Genomic DNA, 18440 nt, shown 5'->3' with positions numbered 1-18440 from the left:
GAGTAGAGAGGGACAATCACCTCCCTATCCCTGCTGACCACCCCTCTCCTGATGGAGCCCAGGATCCCATTTGCAATGAATATGAAAGAGTAAGTCCTTCTGCAGTAACAAAGATCCTAATTGTGGTCTAAACTAAAGCGTTGCAGTAAAGGGAGGAAACTGAGACAAACATACGTGTATGTTTCAACTTGTTTGCAAGCACCACCTTTTCAACTGTAGATAAGCAGGACTGATTTCAAACCTACACAGAAGTATTACATTACATCATTGCATTAGTTGCAAAATTTGTCCTGGTACTGAAATGGATTAGAAACGTCCATATGGTCATTAATTAAGAGAAATAAACTCTACTGCCCCTTTTGAAAGCTAAGCTCTATGTCCAACGCTGCACAGCTCTCTAGCTGTATGGATCTAGCTAGTCGTTACTGTATCTGAAATGCATGTTAAACTTGTACCTTGTTAGACATGCTACAAATGATTTCATAACTGCATTCTGTCACACCTGTGTAGTCATACCTTCAATGCTTTCCCTCAGGCTGGTTTTTCTGCCTCTCTTTCAGAGGCACTGAGTCCTTTTTGTTTCAGCCAGTTGCCACCTGATCACTTTTTTGGAAACAATGATAATTTTGTACAGAAAATACACATTATTTCAGCACTCTGATTCTAAAGAGAATATTAAAGGCTTCTTATATCAATGACTGCTATGGGATATCTATTCTGTAGGCTGAAGTTGTGATACATCCATAGAAGCTTTGAGGCCTGTGGGCCTCATCTTCTATTTTTGTTGGGAAAAACAAGCAAACAAAAACCTCCTAAACAATCAACTATTGATCCTAAGCTCAAGTGATAGATTATACCAATATAAAGCTTATCAAAGATCACAGGAATACTCATTTTGGTGTTTAACACGTGTTTCACTTAATCCCTATGGTATGTTAGACTTAAATGTCCTCCTAAGTGCTCTAAAACACTTGAAGCTGACAGCTAAACACAGCCAAATAGGGTCCTAGATGTCTAAGTAGCTATTGCTCTATCGATCTTAATGAAGTTTAATGATGCTGAAAGCTTTAATTACTCTCCTTCAGCAAAACATGTTACACTCGGTCTTCTCAAGTACTCCTGAAAAACCACATTTGTCATCAGTCTTGCTTAAGCTGGGACATAAGAACTCCAAGATCCACTCACTTACTGAAGAAACTTCATTTTAGGAAGCTGTCTCTCACATTCAGAGCATCAAAGAATTGTAGGGCTTGGAAGGGACCTCTAGAGATCATCGAATCCAACCCCCTTGCCAAAGCAGGTTCCCTTCACCAAAGCACCACACAGTCAGCAGCATAAAGCCATGTCCATCAGGCCTGATCCACTCCAACTTATAGCACACACATCATAAAGCACAGTGAAAAAACTGCTGTTACAATAATGAGAACAGATCACAAAGGTCTACTGAAAGCTTCTGATATAAGAAAACCTAACTAAATTCTATCTACTTTGCCTTTGGAGGTGAGCTGGGGTGGGACAGGATTTCTGAATGGCAGCATTCCAAAACTGTGCCCACTTTTGCTGTTCCTAACATGAGAAAGCCTTATAGAAAGTGCTGCCCCTCTCTTTGGGAATATTTATCTCAGAAAGATAATATTTAATGCAGTGACTTCTTAGTACACATGTTAGATTGCATCAGCTTACTTCTAAACTCAGATCCCCCCACTTGTAGCCTGTGTGGAACCACAGAATCACAGAATGACCCGGGTTGGAAGGGACCTCAAGGATCATGTAGTTCCAACCCCCCTGCCTGGCACGGCCACCAAACATGCACATTTACTAGATCAGGTTGCCCAGGGCCCTGTCCAACCTGGTCTTGAACACCTCCAAGGACGGGGCATCCACAACCTCCCTGGGCAGCCTGTTCCAGGGCCTAACCACTCTCCTAGTGAAGAACTTCCCCCTAACATCCAACCTAAATCTTCCCTCTTTTAACTTAAAACCATTTCCCCGTGTCCTGCTATTATCAGCCCTTTCCGAGTTTACTCCCCTCCTGGGTGCAAGTTCCCTTCAGGTATTGAAAGGCTGCAATGAGGTCACCCCACAACCTTCTCTTCTCCAGGCTGATCAAACCCAACTCCCTCAGCCTGTCCTCATAGGGGAGGTGCTCCAGCCCCATGATCATCTTCAACCACGAGGACGGCCAGGTCAGCTCAATCTATTAGGGGGGTAGCCAGCTCACAACAGGGCACTGCAACCGGATGGGCTTTAAGGTCCCTTTCAACACAAGCCGGCTGACATTTACTCTCCAGCCCCCAAAGCGAGCAGCCGGGCTGTGTGCTCAGCAATGAAATCCCGGCTGCGGCTCCATCGGCTTTCACTGTCCAGCTGCCACAGCCCCGCAGACAACACACGCAAACGAGCTGCAGCTCAAGTAACCTGCGGCCGGGCCGGGCCGGGCCCTGCCCCGTCACCACCCGCTGCCGGCACCCCGGCTCCCTCAGGTCCCCGATCCCTAAGCTGAGGTACACGGACCAATAAACCTCGTTCCTCACCCTCCGTGTTAGTCTCGGGATCGAAGCGCTGCCCGCATCCCCGGTTGTAGCACAGCAAAGACATGGCGGCGTCCCGCGGTGCTGAGGAAAGCAGCGGCAAGGCGGACGGAACGGGATGCGGCAACAGGAAACCGCGGGGTTGGAGGGGGTGGGGGGCGGCGGAAGGAGCCGATAGAAGCCGAAACCTTCCGGAAACTTCACGAAGCTTCGGAGGAACGGGGAGAGAGGCCGGCAGACACTGCGCATGATCCGCAGAGCTCACGGAAGCCAAAGAGCCGGAGCGCTGTGGTGCATGCGCAGCGTTGGGGCGGGAAGGTTGTGTGGGGAGGGAGCTGTATTCTTTCACACACAGTCACAGAATGACCCGGGTTGGAAGGGATCACAAGGATCATGTAGTTCCAACCCCCCTGCCTAGCAGGGCCACCAAACATACACTTTTAATACACGTTCTTTGCAGGTTTTGAAGTGGAGGTGATGAGAGTTTAGGGGTGCTGTCAAATGGCTGCGGTCATCTGTGGTCAGCAGACACCCCGAAACCGGTCTGAGTCTCATTCCATCACAGGACTCGGCCTCATGTGGTTTAATTATGTTGGTCACCTCAGAAATATATGGCTGTGTGATATGTGGTGATTAGAGTTTGGCTTGTTAGGTGTGTGGTATGTGTGTACTTGGTTTATAAAACTAAGTGGTAGGGAGCATCTGCTTTGTGCTGAAATGAGGACAATCACATCAGTTCTTACTATAAGGATTATTCTGCGTTCCTGGAAGCTCTACTCTTTAAAGATGGCCTCTTTAATGTCTTACACCATAATCACTGCCTATGTTTCTATGGGCAAATACAAATAGGCTTCTTCTAACTTCATATCTGCTACACAGTGGAAAAGCTGAGGTGACATCCTAAAGCAGATGTGCAAGCTGTGCAAAAGACCATCAGATTTCTTCCAATGTATCTACCAACTGGAAGTTGATATCAAGAGTGCTCCATTCACTTTGTTATATATCGTACCTGAAGCAGATATTTGGTGGAGCCAGCAAGACCAAGAGGTTGCTTCAGCTCTTAACTCAAAATAAAGCTCCCATGGAGGCTTGCCATAACATAAACTGCTTTGAAACAAGCAGGATAAAGGAAATACTCTTGGTATTTAGCAGGAATATTTTAATTGAGGGTGTGGTAATAACAATTTACAAAGGAGTGAGTAAGAATAGCATTATGTTTTCTTATTCACGTAGAAAGCATTTCAGTTTTTTCTGTTTGTTGGATAGCTTAGTTTATAAGGAGAAGATTGATGGGAACATACGGCAATATTAAATTAAGGGCATTTGTATGGTTGTCTCGGAGCCAAGAATTGTTCATAAAACTTGAAATTCACTTTACACACTGTCAACAAAAGTACCATGTGAGAATAAAAGTCTGATCTACAACGGCAATAGAAGTGTTGTGCTCTTCCTGTGTCTGTGGTTGTATTTTAACCATTGTGTGCATCATGCTTCTGTTTGAGAAACAAGTTGTTTAATTCCTGTCCTGAGAATACACAGGGAACAAATCAAAACCACGTTATTATTCTGACGTTATGTTTGCTGCATGAAGCAGAAGCATCATCATTGCCTCAGTTATGGAGTTTGCTATGAACACTAACAAAAGATGGACAAAAATGAAGTAGAAAATCCATAGTTCCCCCAAAGTACCATGTGGTGCTGCTTCACATTTAGTTACTATGTCAGCAGCATAGAAATCTCCTCACAGATTTCCAGAAGGAAATCCACTGAAAATCTATTTGTTTCACGGTTCAAGCTTTTGTAGTTGACCCCATTAAAAAAGTATGATTTATTTTTATTTTTTTTTTGTTACTGAATTTCACATACACTTAATGTATGAAGGTTACCGAGCTTTATTTGTCTTCTCTGTACACATAATGTGAAAAGGACTCAGTTCTTCTGTTTCCCAGGACAGCATACAAGTGAATACTGTTTAGCAATTAAGTGGGTCTTTGAAGTTACCTATCACCTGCCTACATGAAGCACTGCAGTTTGTGGCAAGCAGTGATCATCTCTCAGAACTGGGTATGACTTCAAAAGGCAGTTTCAATGCTTAGAGGAAGGTGTAAGAGATTTTCAATCCACTTTTAGAAAATTCAGAGAGTAAAGTGATCAAATAGGATTTAGACTGTCATCTTGTGTGTATAATGATACATTTTAAAAGCTTTCTTTATGATTGTAGAATATTTATTGTGTAGAAACCTCTGTTTTTAGCAGATTTGAAATGATACTCAATATCTTTTCAATGTTTTTGGATTGTTTAAAACATTTGAAGTTTATATATTATTTTTGATGAGTTTTATCCTTTGATTTACACAGTCTTCCAAACTGTTATGATGTCTTTAATGACTGGCTCTTATTTTTCTGAGAAACCTTACTAGAGAAGCAGTGAATTATTCGAGTGTTAATATAATTCTTTTTCTTTTTTTTACAGTTAAACACATACTTTATAGTTCTCACCTCAGAAATTTTACACTAAAAAAAATATGGAAGCAGTGTTCTACAGTGAAAAGGTACATGGATGTGAAAGTACTGCTGCTCTGGAGCTGTAATTATGTATTTGAGAGAGTTCTAAAGTGGGTGGGAAATAATCTGTCAGTGCCAGTCCATACTGACACTAAGAACACAGCTTCTTTTGCTGATCAGAGTTGATGGCAAAATACGGGAATTGTTCTGATAATGGGGATTTCTGAAGTAATTCTAGAAATGAGTCAGACTTGATCGTTGTATAATTCCATGGAAAAATGCTGTTCTTGATACAAAGTCACTGAAATTAATGAAAATGAGTATGAAAAATCAATGGCTGGGAAGGGAAGCTGTACATCATCTGCAGTCCAGAAACAATGCACATTCTTAAGAGTAGTGATTATTCATCTATGGAATAAGTTTCCAAGGATTCCTATTTTTCCATCGCTGGAAATAATATTTGGCTTTGTATGATATGTATTTGTTTTATATGTACAGTGTTTATGTGTGTGAGACAGAGTGTCTTCCAAGCACAGATTATCCTAAGTTGGAAGGAACCATCGGGGATCATTGAGTTAGGATTTGCTCCAGGAAAAACCTGTGCATTGTTACTATGGGGATCAAACTAGATGATGACACAGTGAAAAACAGTTTGTGTTGTTTGCTGTGTTTGCTGCTTCAGAATATACAGGTGGGTGAAATGTACAGAACCGATGAGCAGAAGATGCTGTTGGATTGTCAAAGGATAGACTGCAGAGCAGTTCTTTGTCAAAGACAGCTTTAGGCAGACAGAAATGTCTATTTATTGTGCTTGATGCTTGAAAATGCATCATTAGGTCTATCATGTAAAGTTATCCTCTGTCAGCTGCCACTGCAAGGTAGCATGTCACTATTTCCTGCATTGATCCCTTGGACACTCAATGCTTTCCATGTAGCCTGACATGCTGTATGTGTTTTCTGGCTAATAGCAGATGTATTTCCTCTGCCAAAATTCACTCTGGATATCTAACAGTCATAAGTCATCCCATCACACACACACTTTATGGAACTCATACAAGATTTGCACTTGAACAAAAGCATTTCACTGCAAATGTGAATCTGTAAAGAAAAGGAATATTTAACTTCTCAAAATGCAGAAGCTGCTTCAGTATTTTACTATTTTATTGTATTTTTTTCTAGGCAGGGTATCTTTTACACAGAACTGCTAATCACAGAATTTCCCAAAACCCCAGACTAAATCAGTTCTGAATAAAACTGACCTTGGACAGGGGAGTGATTGTCAAGACTTTACCTCCAGATAGCAACAGGACAAAAAGAAATGGATTTAAACTGGAAAAGAGTAGATTTAGACTAGATATTAGCAAGAAATTCTTCACCAAGAGTGGTGAGACCCTGGCACAGGTTGCCCAGTGAGGCTGTGGATGACCCCTCCCTTGAAGCATTCAAGGCCAGGCTGGATGGGGCTGTGAGCAACCTGGTCTAGAGGGAGGTGTCCTTGCCTATTGCAGGGGGTTTGGAACTACATGATCTGAAAGGTCTCTTCCAACCCAAACCATTCTATGCTTCTATGATAGAGCTGCTGCTGTGGGTAGCACCTGAATGTTCTAGCTTCTCATTAGTGGCAGTGCGTGATTTGGCCTCCCTCAGCTTCCTTGGAACAGACAAGGAACTGTGGAAATTTAAAGGGAATTTGAGGAGTCAGTGACAGTCAGGGCAGGGAGCTCCGTTTCAGATCTGGAAATATAAAACTTAAAAACAATTCAAAAAATCCTTTCTTCAGGTGACATAGGGGAGGGAGATTTTTTTTTTGACCTCATTGCAGCCTTTCAATACCTGAAGGGAACTTACTCCCAGGAGGGGAGTAAACTCTTCGAAAGGGCTGACAATAGCAGGACACGGGGAAATGGTTTTAAGTTGAAAGAGGGAAGATTTAGGTTGGATGTTAGGGGGAAGTTCTTCACTAGGAGAGTGGTTAGGCCCTGGAACAGGCTGCCCTGGGAGGTTGTGGATGCCCCGTCCTTGGAGGTATTCAAGACCAGGTTGGATGGGGCCCTGGGCAACCTGATCTAGTAAAGGTGTATGTTTGGTGGCCCTGCTAGGCAGGGGGGTTGGAATTACATGATCCTTGAGGTCCCTTCCAACCCAGGTCATTCTGTGATTCTGTGTGAGGCTTAAAATAAGATGTACATCCCTGAAAAAGAGAGTCACAAGCCTGCAGAGCTTGCACTACACTGTCCAGTTCAACTGAACATAGTCAGATATGATGGGCAGAACAGCTGCAAATGTTACAACTCACAGAGAAAAACTGGCTTTTCAGTCTTTTTTCATCCCTTCTGTGATTGCTGTTGCTAACATTTTTTAAATGCCAGTTTTTTCCCGGGAGGTATGAGATTAAAGAGCACCCACTTCTAATAATCTACCTGAACACTTGCTGCTAAAAGATGGCCTGAATTTGAGTAGATGCTTCATTAAAGCTTGCCACCTGCCTTTTATATCTGGCTTTGCTGGCTTGCCTTTTGATTTTAAGAATTCATTTAAGGTGGAATTTTCAAAGGTGTCATCTAAGTAACCTAGATGCCTGCATCTCATTTAGTGAGATGCTTAGACAGTTATGGCTGAATTATCAAGGGGTCTTTTAAATCTAAAAAACATATTTTTTTAATCAGTTTTCAGTGGTCTGCTTTCAGGAGACTGGAAATTTCTTTATTGAATTCACTAAGATATGGGTTAAGTACAAATAATACAGTGATTCTTCATCTGTTTTTTTTTCTAAGCCTTAGTTGCGGATTGAAACCTCTTTGCAATCTCTACCTTTCTTTACAGCCGTTATGCAGAGTAGTGCTTTGTAATAACTTGCAGTGGTACGTATATTATAATGATCTTTTTTATCCTTCCCACAGCTGAAACAATGATGAAATACAATGGGACCTATGAGTATTTGAAAAGTACAGCTCCCTAGTTAGGAGAAAATACTCAGATAAATCATGTACTTTGTAAGTACACATAGTGTGCTAATGCTGTGACCCAAAGGGATTTGAAAGTAAAGGTGTTGGATTAGATGAATACTTGTGGGAGAGAAAACGAAACAAAACAGTGCCACAACAATTAAGATATTGTGTGTTCGCTTCAACATGTTCAGTATAACCAAACTGCATGGTTGAGATTCCTCTCAACCTCCAGGTATTTGTCTTTTTCCCTTCTTTTTACTAGAAGGAACTAATGAGTACAACTTGTGCTTTTGTGGATGATGATGGGGGGTGGGTTCAAACCACCTATTTCAGCAACAGGGGAGGCTTGTATTAGATGAAGAGACCTAGTCTTTGTTATGGAAAATTAGAAGCTTTACTCTGTACTCATTGCTCATGTTTTCCCTCTCATTTGGTCATTATTTCCAGACTCAGAAATTCAAGGTGCTCCGTTGGACAGTTCCCCGGGTACGACGCTGTTTTAAAATAAGGTCATTTAAAGTATTGAAATACTGAGTTCTTTTTGTTTGTCATCAAAATTATTGCTACAGGTGTTACTTTTTTTTTTTTTTGTTTGTATATTTCTTATTTATATATTCAAGAAAATGGGGCAGTATTATGTGAAGTGTGCAAACTGATGGAACTATAGACACTATGAACTCAGTTGTGCACTGGTTAAATAAGTGCTAAGTATTTCTGGCAGCCAGAAGGTGGTAGCAGAGTCCTCTCTGAACAGCTCTGAGTTGTGTTCCAGCAGACATTCTCAATACAGAATGATACTGAGATGCAGTTCAGAAAACATATTTTTTTTTTCTAGTGGCGGGAACAAATAGCATTGACACTTTTTTTTTCATTTGGCAGCATTGTTCAGTAGAAAAGTGTCTGCTCTTATCCCTGAGATGTCATGCATGGGGAATGTGTGTGGGATCTGTTAACTTTTTTTCTTTTTTCTTTGCAATTGTAATTAAGGTTTTTACAGACTTTTTAATGCCAAAAGGAGTCATTTACAGGCTGACGTGACAAGGTACATGTTGTATGTCCTAGTATTACAAGACTGGAAGATGTCAATACTATGAGAAGACCAGATAGTGTATTATTTCCACCCAGAGGAATTCTCTCCTCATTTCCAGCTTTCCATTCTTCCAGATACCGGCACAAAGGCAGAGAACATCCCTCATGAGCTGGGGCTGATGTTACACTACACTCTTAGCGTGCTTAACACTTTGAAGATGTGAGGTATAGCTCTTACTGTTGTTTTATTGTTTTGTGATGGACTTGTGATACTCATGTGACCCACTGATAAGTCGCTGTCTGTGCTAACAGTCATTTCTGTATCACCAGAAACACTCTGCATCACTGAGAGAAATGAGTGAGGAATTCAGGCTCAGGAACACAGCCTCCCCTTCATTTCCTTCTGAAGCAGTATATCATTGCTCTGGTGCTGCTCAGTCCTCCTATGCAGGCTTCTTTAAGAAATTATTCTGTATCTTAGATATAGTTTCTATGGTAACTATGTATGTGTGTGTGTTTTTGTTTTTTTTTTTTTTTAACTTAGTGGACAGTTTGGAGATGGGGGGAACAGAGTTTTAATGTGACACTGGGAATGCAGTGATGAAATAAGCTGGAAAAACAAAGTATCCTGTATTTGATCTATTTATCAGTAAACTGAAATAGCAGTTCAGGAGAGCGTCAGTCTCCCTACCTGGCTTATAAGAAAAGCAGCTCAGAGCTGCCAGAACTGTAGAGGAAAGCAAAGAAGAAGAAGCCCAAAGCAAGTCCTGCCACTGCTAAAATTTTGCAGTCTTTTAGAATTGGATGCTTTTTACAGTGCCTGCAGCTTTCATTGTTTCCTCCTGCCAAAGTTCTGACAGAGAAAAGCATTCAGCAAAGGTTACAGAAACAGAGTGTTATTTTGTTGTGCTCCTCTCCTCATTTCCTGTTCTTCACAGTATAAATACAAGACTGTTTGTGGTAGTGCCTATAGGGCAGAATGTGTAGGATTATAGTGGTAAAGAGACTGGATGAGCTGATTACGAAGGCAGCAAACAATTGCAGGACATGTAAATAATGGGTAGATATAGGTATGGATATTTGGTTATTGATACAGAGATACAAAGAATAGTTAAAAAGAACAAGCATGTATATATACAACATGGAAAACATACAAAGATATTTAGATCTGTTGTGTAAATATGCAGGGAAGGCGTACTTTCAAGGTAGGGGGTGCTTTAGGCAAAGAATTAGGTGTTACCTGAGGTAGAATTGGCTGTGGATTGACAGGTAACACCTGAACAACTGAAAAGACTAATGGCAGTTTTGCCAACAACCCTTTATTATTATTATTATTTTATTTCTTTGTGTTGATTCTGTAGTTAATACAGGGATAAACCAAAACAAAACTTAGTGAAAATGAATGCTTTTATAATTAAAAAGGGACTTGATTTAATCGTATTTAGAGAGCTGAATGAGCTGATGAAGGATGATATGAAGGAAAAGATGCTGTTGGTGCAATACTCAACTGTTTTATTTTGTTTTTTGTTTTTTATAATTATGTTTTTAATCAAAACTGATAAAATAAATGCATTATTCTCTTGTGGTTTTTTTCGGTGTAGTGGAAAAGAAACCACATTAATCAAAAGTATCTTGCAAATGAGTTCAGCATAATTCTGCAGTGTGCAGTGACTGAACTTTCCCTCAAATGTACAGAATACAAAAGTAGAATTTCTAGATAGGTTCAAATGAGTATTTTAGAAATAATATGTATCTTCTTTATCTCCAAGTCTTTGAGAAGTGTTAATGAAACCCAGAGATGTTCCCAATTGCTTTACATTGATACTTGGGATCTCCTCAGGGATTTTTGAAGGTTATTTTCTCTTCATGTAGGGCTGAATGACTACTTGCTGAAAAATGGAGATTCTTTTAAGATGTTTTGTGTCAGACACCAAATTAATTGGGGTACCTGAACTCTATTAGTCATCTGAAACATCTTGGTCTGTATTTCCTGCTCTTACTGACTTATTAATGTGGCTGTGTCAAGAGAGTAAGAGGGCAGAGGAGAAAATGTCAGTGCAGTTATTTGCAGCTGATGCTTCCATCTGGAGAGTAAGGAGCACTGCTAGTCTTGCAAAGAGGTTGGAACGCAGAAACCTTCTGTAGAGTGAGATTCCTAGGGATGAACTGAGAACCCTATTCTAGTAAAGTATGGGAAAGACCATACAATAAATAAGTAAATGAATAATAAAATACTATAACCTATCTTTAGTTATGAAAAGGTTAGACGTGTAATATCAGCCAGCCCTTATTACTATCCTTGTAGTCTGTGGAAGGAAGAAGCGGCACTTTTATAATGATTTTTCCTATCTGGTTTTGATACATGCTCAGGAAGGCAAAGCCTGTATCAAACCCTTTGAAATGTTGCTCTGCTGTTGGTGGTGAGAGACCAAGCGAGGCATGAGAAGGCCCAAAAGCTACTTTTACTCCACACTGGTCTTATTTCTCTTATAGCACTGATGAAAGTGAAGTCTGTAGCCTGTATCTATTTAACTGTAAATAAATGGATGTGTCAGTCAGTGAGAAATTTGAAAAAGAAGTAGGAAAGCTGTGCAATTGATCATATGTAACAAGGATGGGAAAGTAAGCTCTGAAACTGCTGATGCCGATCATGTTGTCAGGCATGAGTAATTAGAAGAAGGACTGGTAAAATCAAGGTGTGTGTAATTTAAGCTGCCTGACTGGACTTGCAGTTATCCAAAGCAAGATGCAAATAGTCCAGTGTCTGTCTTGTTAAGACTAAATCCATAACAAAAATAATGAGTTACTGCATAAAGTATATGAGTGGGCAATTGAGTACTAATATCTAGAATAAAGTAATCCAAGTACTGTTTGTGTATGATACCACATTAAGTGGGAATGTTGATCTGCTTGAGTGTAGGAAGACTTTGCATAGCGTCGTGGGTAAGCTGCGTTAATGCATCAAATCTAATTGTATGGCATTCAGGAAATGCTTGGTGCTGCTCTCAGATCTCAACTACCCCAAGCAGGGCTACAGGCTTGGAGAACAGAGAATGGAAGAGCCTGGAGCTACTGGTTGACAGCTGGCTGAACACAGGTCAGCAGTGTCCCCAGATGGCCAAAAAAGCTGATGGCACCCTTGCCTGCATCTGAAATAGTGTGACCCCAGGGCTTGGGAAGGAATGGTACTCTTGTTTGTACATGGCACTGCTGATATGCACCTCCAGTACTGTGCTCATATTGACCCCCTCCTTACAAGAAGGATATGAATATACTAGAATGTGTACAGAACTAAGCAACAGAACTGGTGAAGTTACCAGGAAAGAAGAGTTATAAGGAGTGTTAGAGGGAACTGGGGCTGTTTAGTCCGAAGAAGAGGAGACTGAGGGGAGAACTCATGGCTCTGTACAACTACCTAAAAGGAAGCTGCAGTGAGTAGAGTGTCAGTCTCTCCTCATGTGACAAGTGATAGGACACAAGGAAATGGTCTCCAGTGGTGGCCAAGGAGAATTTCTTCACAGAGGGGGTGGATAGGTTTTGGAACAGGATGGGAGATGTGTGGATGTGACCTGAGGGACATGGTGTAGTCATGAGACTTGGTAGGTCATGTTGACGATCTTGAAGATATTTTTAAAACTAAATTAGGATGTGATTTGGCGATGAATATTTTTCCTATAAGATGAGCTGGAGGTCCTTGTCTTCACATTCTTGTTGGAAAACAGACCCCAGCAGATGTAAATGCACTGAAAGCTGACTCAGTGCCTATAATAGATGACCACAGAAGCTGTGGAACAGCTCTTCCGGGTGGATGCTCAGGGGGAAAACATTTTGATACGATGGTCACATCTGCTGTAGGATTATCTCAGCACCATAAGTTCAGCTGTAAATTAAAACAGTGCCTGGCATTGTGTGCACAAATATTTGTATGAACTAGACTGTGTAGTCTAAGCACAGCAACACCTGCCTGAGAATGGATTCCTGATCTCTGCAGTTGATGACAGTTTCCTTTCCATGTCATTTGCCTCTGTTATGATGTGCCACAATCACTGCTTAAGATCACCTCTATGGCAGCAATCAAAATATTTATCTACACACTGCAGCCTGTTTCTGAGATTAAGGTGATGAGGTGTGTATTTTCCTTACAATCTCCTAGTAATTTCAGTTACTATTCCACACTGGAAAAATGATCTCATCAGTAGGAGCTGTGAGATTTCCCTGTGTTCACAGTTATGTGAATGCCACCCTTCCTGAAGTAATAATCACTCGTTAACCTTACATTTGCTGCTCTTTTGGATTTCACAGCCAGAACTGACACTGCTGACAGCTTGATAAACTGTTTGCCACTCATGATGGCTTTGCCTCTTCCAGGAACACTCTTTTCTGTGTGTACTCACTTTGGGGAACTACCCTTATTTTAAACTGAAGCTTCTGTGCAAATTAGGCAACCTTTGCTGCTGCAGAATTAACTAAGGTTAGCATGTGAGATTCTGCCTCATGAAAATGTGGCTCCCAGTAAATGAATGGTATGTGTGGAATAATAGCTCTGTGTCAGTGGCAATATGGCTACCACTTGTGGGATCTTGTTGCACAGGAGGGTCTTGGCAGTAAGATGGCACACTTGAGGATATACTTTGTAGGTCATATCACAGCATTTCATTTTATGGTCTGCATTGGCAATTTTCTATTTGCTTTTAGATAACGCTGTAACAAATTTGCTGAGAGGTGGTGCTACTGCACTGTATCCAGTGTATTCTGACTTGCTGTGGGAAAAGAATGCTGAAACGTATTTTTTTCCCCCAATATCAGAGTGAGAAGCTCTAAAGAAAAATAATATGAAATATTACTCACGTAATCTTTTCCATGTATCCCTAGGATGAAAATTACAATAATGAATCAGGATTTTCTTCTATTGTATCAATGTCATTGTATATAGCATCTCAAAACAATTAGACTGTTCCCATGTGGGAAAGATCTTGGATTGACTGGCTCTTCTTTCCATGGACTCTTGGAACATACACTATACATTTTCTTAATAGTTATTGAAGTGAGTAAATATTTCCATGCATTTGCATGGGAACAGAGATACAGAAACATGGCTTGTCTGAATCAGACAGAAAGTCTTTGGCAAGGTGAGGAAATAAATCCAGATAACCTGTATCATACCTAGTTTGCTTGCTGTTGGTCAGATGCTCCCTCCTTAGGAAATAATTTGGGAATGGATGTTTACCCTGTCTGGCAGTGACAGAAACACACGCGTAACAGCAGATTGAGCATCAATGTGGTTATACTACCTATGTCCTCTTTTCCAGAAGCAATGAGGAATAACTATTCTATTACATTTGTTGTTAGATATTTGTGAGGGCTATTGCTTGTTTGTCCTAGGCTACCAGTAAACACAATGGGATTCATGCAAAACTGCTCGAGGAATGGCTCAACTCCAAAAGCACAGTTTAGCCTTTATTTGACAGTTGTTTGCTTGTAATGCAGAAAATGTCTATGAAAGCTATGAAAAATGAATCTGTGCTGTAACACACTGCTTGTATAATCCACTTGATGTATCCTGCAGAAGATATTACAGTATAAAGGAATAATAAAGACAGTGCCAACCTTGATTTTCTTTTATTTTTTACTTTTTGCTTATGCTGTCACCTTCCATATTATAGCAATAGATTTTGGCCTAGATGGAGGTATCGTAACTAATAAAATGTCTTTATAATCAAAGTTATCTTCTGAGCTGAGATGCTGAGCTTTGAAAAGGTCCTTTTTTTTTATTTTTTTATTTTCATCTAATTGTAGTGTAATAAACATGGAATTCTCTTCCCCTTGTATGATTATTCTGATTTAATCTTGAACCATATGGGAGAGATGCAATGAAATGGAATAATAAAGCGTTTAATAAAGCACAGCTACCTCTCCAGAAGTAGGGCACAGTCAACATGTACTGGGATGCTGTCACTATTGACACTTATCTCTTTCTGTGGATAATCTAAAACAATGAGCAGAAATTAGAGCTCTAAGGGTCCTTGTACCTTTTCCTTGGGTCTTGGAGAAGGTTTAAAGAGTATGGCAAGTATATTGTTTCAATGTGAAACAGAGGGCTGTCATTTCTGATGAAAAACAAAGAATAATATTCTGCAAAATAGGAAAATTTGAAAATCGTTGTTCTAAATGGTGCTTTCTTCAGAAAATCAAAGGGCAGTGGTGAGCAATGCAAATGCAAAAATGCAAAAACAAAACATCTCCACGCTGTTTTGCGGGAAGGAAGCCAGATTTTTTTGACCTAGCTAAAGGAGGCTAAGGAGAAAATTGCCTGCGATAAAATGCCAATTCTGGAACTGGATTCATCTCCATTAGCATTTTAATTTGGATCAAGAGTGCACTTTGGAAGTGAATCTCCAAACCCTTGGCATGCTTTGATTCACAGCACAGGATGGGAGTCTGGTAGCATGTCTAACACATTTTGGTTGGTGATGAGAACACATGAGATGAGGCTAGTCTAGAAAGAGGCTGAAGAAAGCCCCTGAAATGTGTGTGATATGGAGGGAATTAAAAAGAGCGTGACCAGCAGGGATTGGTGATTCTCCCCATTTATTCTGCCCCATTGAGACCACATTTAGAATACTGTGTCCAGTTCTGGGCTTCACAGATCAGAAAAGACAAGAATCTCCCAGATGGCCTGGAGCATCTCCCATATGAGACCTGGAGCATCTCCCATGTGAGGAAAGGCTGAGTAACCTGGGTCTGTTCAGCTTGGGGAAAAGAAGACTGAGAGGAGATTAATGTTTATAAATATCTAAAGGGAGGTGAAAGGCAAATGAATGAGGCTAGGCTCTTCTCATTGGTTTGCAGTGATAAGACAAGGGGCAATGGCCTAAAACTGGATCATAGGAAGTTCCTTACCAAACACATGGAAGAACTTCTTTATGAGGGTGGCAGAGCATTGGGACAGGTTGCCCGGGGAGGTTGTGGAGTTTCCTTCTTTGGAGATATTCAAGACCAGTTTGAACACCTACCTGTGCGACCTATTTTAAGGAACTTCCTTTAACAGGGAGATTCAACTCAATCATCTCTTGGAGTCCCTTCCAGTTCCCACAGTACTATGATTCTGTCATTTCATCCTCAAGGCCTAGCACGTGCCTTTAGGTCTACTGATCCTTTCATGATTGTCTGTACTTACAGACCACGACACAACGGGCTTCAAACACTGACTATGGGCCAGAGTTTTCATATGGAGATGCACAGCAGCATTCATGCTTTTAAAATAGGTGCTTTCTGTCATAGGTGAGACCTCTGTGGGCCTTAGTTAACACCCTCATTGCCAGTGAGAGCAACTCTGCTGAACCAAACTCCAGCCAACCAAGGTGATGAAGGTGGGTGGCAGGTGGGCTCTGCCATTGAGAAAGGTGAGAACTGAGGGCACAGAGCCCCAGTGACTGTGCTCAGGGGACAAGCAGGATTGCAAGGCTCTCAAAAAAAATTGAGTAATGTTGCATTCTCCCTGCTGGAGTCTCAGTCATGCATAATTGCTCCCCTAAAATGCTTATATTGTCTTGCCCTAATATCTTCTTGTTTTAAACTTCTGGGCCCTAGTAAACACAAGTTGGTTTAACTCTCTTACATGGTATAAATAATTCTCTTCATTCCTTGATATTGCATCCTTCTAGGTATTTAAACTGTTTTTATCATCTCCCTTCAGGCTCTTTTTATCTGACTATATATTAGACTCCTGTTTTTTCTGTATTTATGTCACAGTCTCCAGTCTTACTTTCATTTATTTGCCTATCTCTGTCTTTAAATGTGTGGGCTAAGCTAGCATACTGATACAGCATTTTGCTGAGGTAATTCCTATAATTCCAGATAGATAATTACTCTATCATATAATGACCCACATATTCAGTTTAAACTATATTAAAGACACCTGCTGTTACAGTTTCTCTTACTTATCCATCTTTGTTAAATTAGATAACAGGCTAATGGAGCTGTTTTTGTTTTTTGTTTTTTTTTAATGTGTTTCTGTGTGTTTATAATTTTCAAGGAAACTTGCAGCATTATGGCCATACAATATTTATAGAGTGTTTATAAACAGGATGGAAATAAACATTTTACATGGGTAGATAGTGATGGCACAAGGGGAAATGGTTTTAAAGCAAAGAGGGGAAAATTTCAGTCAGATGTCAGGGAAGTTTTAACTGAGATGGCAATGAGGTGCTGGAACAGGCTGCCCAGAGAAGCTTTAGATGCCCCATCCCTGGAGGTGCTTAAGGCCAAATTGGATGTGGCCCTGGGCAACCTGATCTTGTACTTGATATAGTGGTTGATAATCCTGCCTTGGAAGGGAAGTTGGATCTTGATGATCACTTCCAAGCCATTCTATGATTGCATGATACTAGGTTTGTACAACTTTGTGAAAGGAAAGGGAATAGATTTTTATTTGGTTTGATTCAATTAGTTGCTTCCATAGTATGTATTATGGAATTTTCTGATTGTGTTCAAGATAGCAGAATAATATTTACAAACACCTATACATTCTTATGGTTAAAAATAGAGCCTAATTTTGGAACCATACCTTTTTTTTAAGCAGCTTACTGAAGCAAATATGCATTGGTATATTTAATCAGTCTGAGTTTATCAGTATGAGGGGCCAGGACCATAAAGTGTAATGGGGCAGAGATTCCCTGGCAATTAATCTTGCAGTCTAGCTTTAGAATTATTTGGCACTTTTTAATCCTATATCAAATTCTATAGCACTTTTCTGTAGAGTTCAGCTTATCTACTCACAGAGAATAAGCTTATTTTCTGAACTATCAGAACTACTGGCCTTTTTGTATAGATGTATTTTTCAGATCTTCCATCTAAGTATAAATGTAGCCCAAAGCTGATTAGCATATGGAGTCTAAATAGATCATAATGTTAGGTGGCACAAAAGTAAGTTGTGAGATAATTCTAAATGTTCTTTAAATTGAGGAAGGAGTGTTGTGCATATTGCTCCATGAAGAATTAGATGAAGTATGCTAATGTTTTCCAGATGGAGCCACTGACAAAAACATGTTAAACAAACAAAAATAAGGCAGAGATTTATCAGAGAGAAGCACTTTAGGTGTAGATAAGCTTGTTATCCACAAGGGCTTTCAGAGGGAAGAACTGATTAGAGAAACTAGCTCTTGACTTTGGTCTACGATTCACTCAGCATTGTTTCTGACTGAAAGCTGCTGTGATGATTCCCATAGCCACAGGGCAGCTGTCCATTTTCCATTCTCCTCCTTATTCCTCAGTTTTTTCTTCCTTCATTTGTTCCTTTCTCCCTTCCTCCCATCTCAATTCTTTACCTTCCTTGCTTCCACCCTTTTCCCTTCCTTCCTCTTCCCATCCCTCCCAAACATCTGATATATTACTACAACTTGTTTACTGTCTGTGACACAGACAGAAA

The 18440-nt window shown here is 40.5% G+C and overlaps 1 protein-coding gene across 2 annotated transcripts in view; it reads right to left on the bottom strand.

The window, feature by feature from the left end:
* CHORDC1 (cysteine and histidine rich domain containing 1) overlaps positions 1 to 2795 on the bottom strand; it is an 18935-nt gene extending 16140 nt beyond the window's left edge. The window contains exon 1 of one of the 2 annotated variants that reach the window (XM_015852370.2): positions 2535 to 2795. In XM_015852370.2, the coding sequence (XP_015707856.1) occupies positions 2535 to 2780 (246 nt within the window). In that variant the 5' untranslated portion in view covers positions 2781 to 2795. The remainder of the gene's footprint in view (positions 1 to 2534) is intronic. The other variant, XM_015852371.2, reaches the window with a different exon arrangement.
* Positions 2796 to 18440: the final 15645 nt, after the last annotated feature.

The sequence above is a fragment of the Coturnix japonica genome, chromosome 1 (genome assembly GCF_001577835.2).
Source record: "Coturnix japonica isolate 7356 chromosome 1, Coturnix japonica 2.1, whole genome shotgun sequence".
NCBI classification, from domain to species: Eukaryota; Metazoa; Chordata; class Aves; order Galliformes; family Phasianidae; genus Coturnix; species Coturnix japonica.
This window is presented reverse-complemented; position numbering and strand designations above follow the sequence as displayed.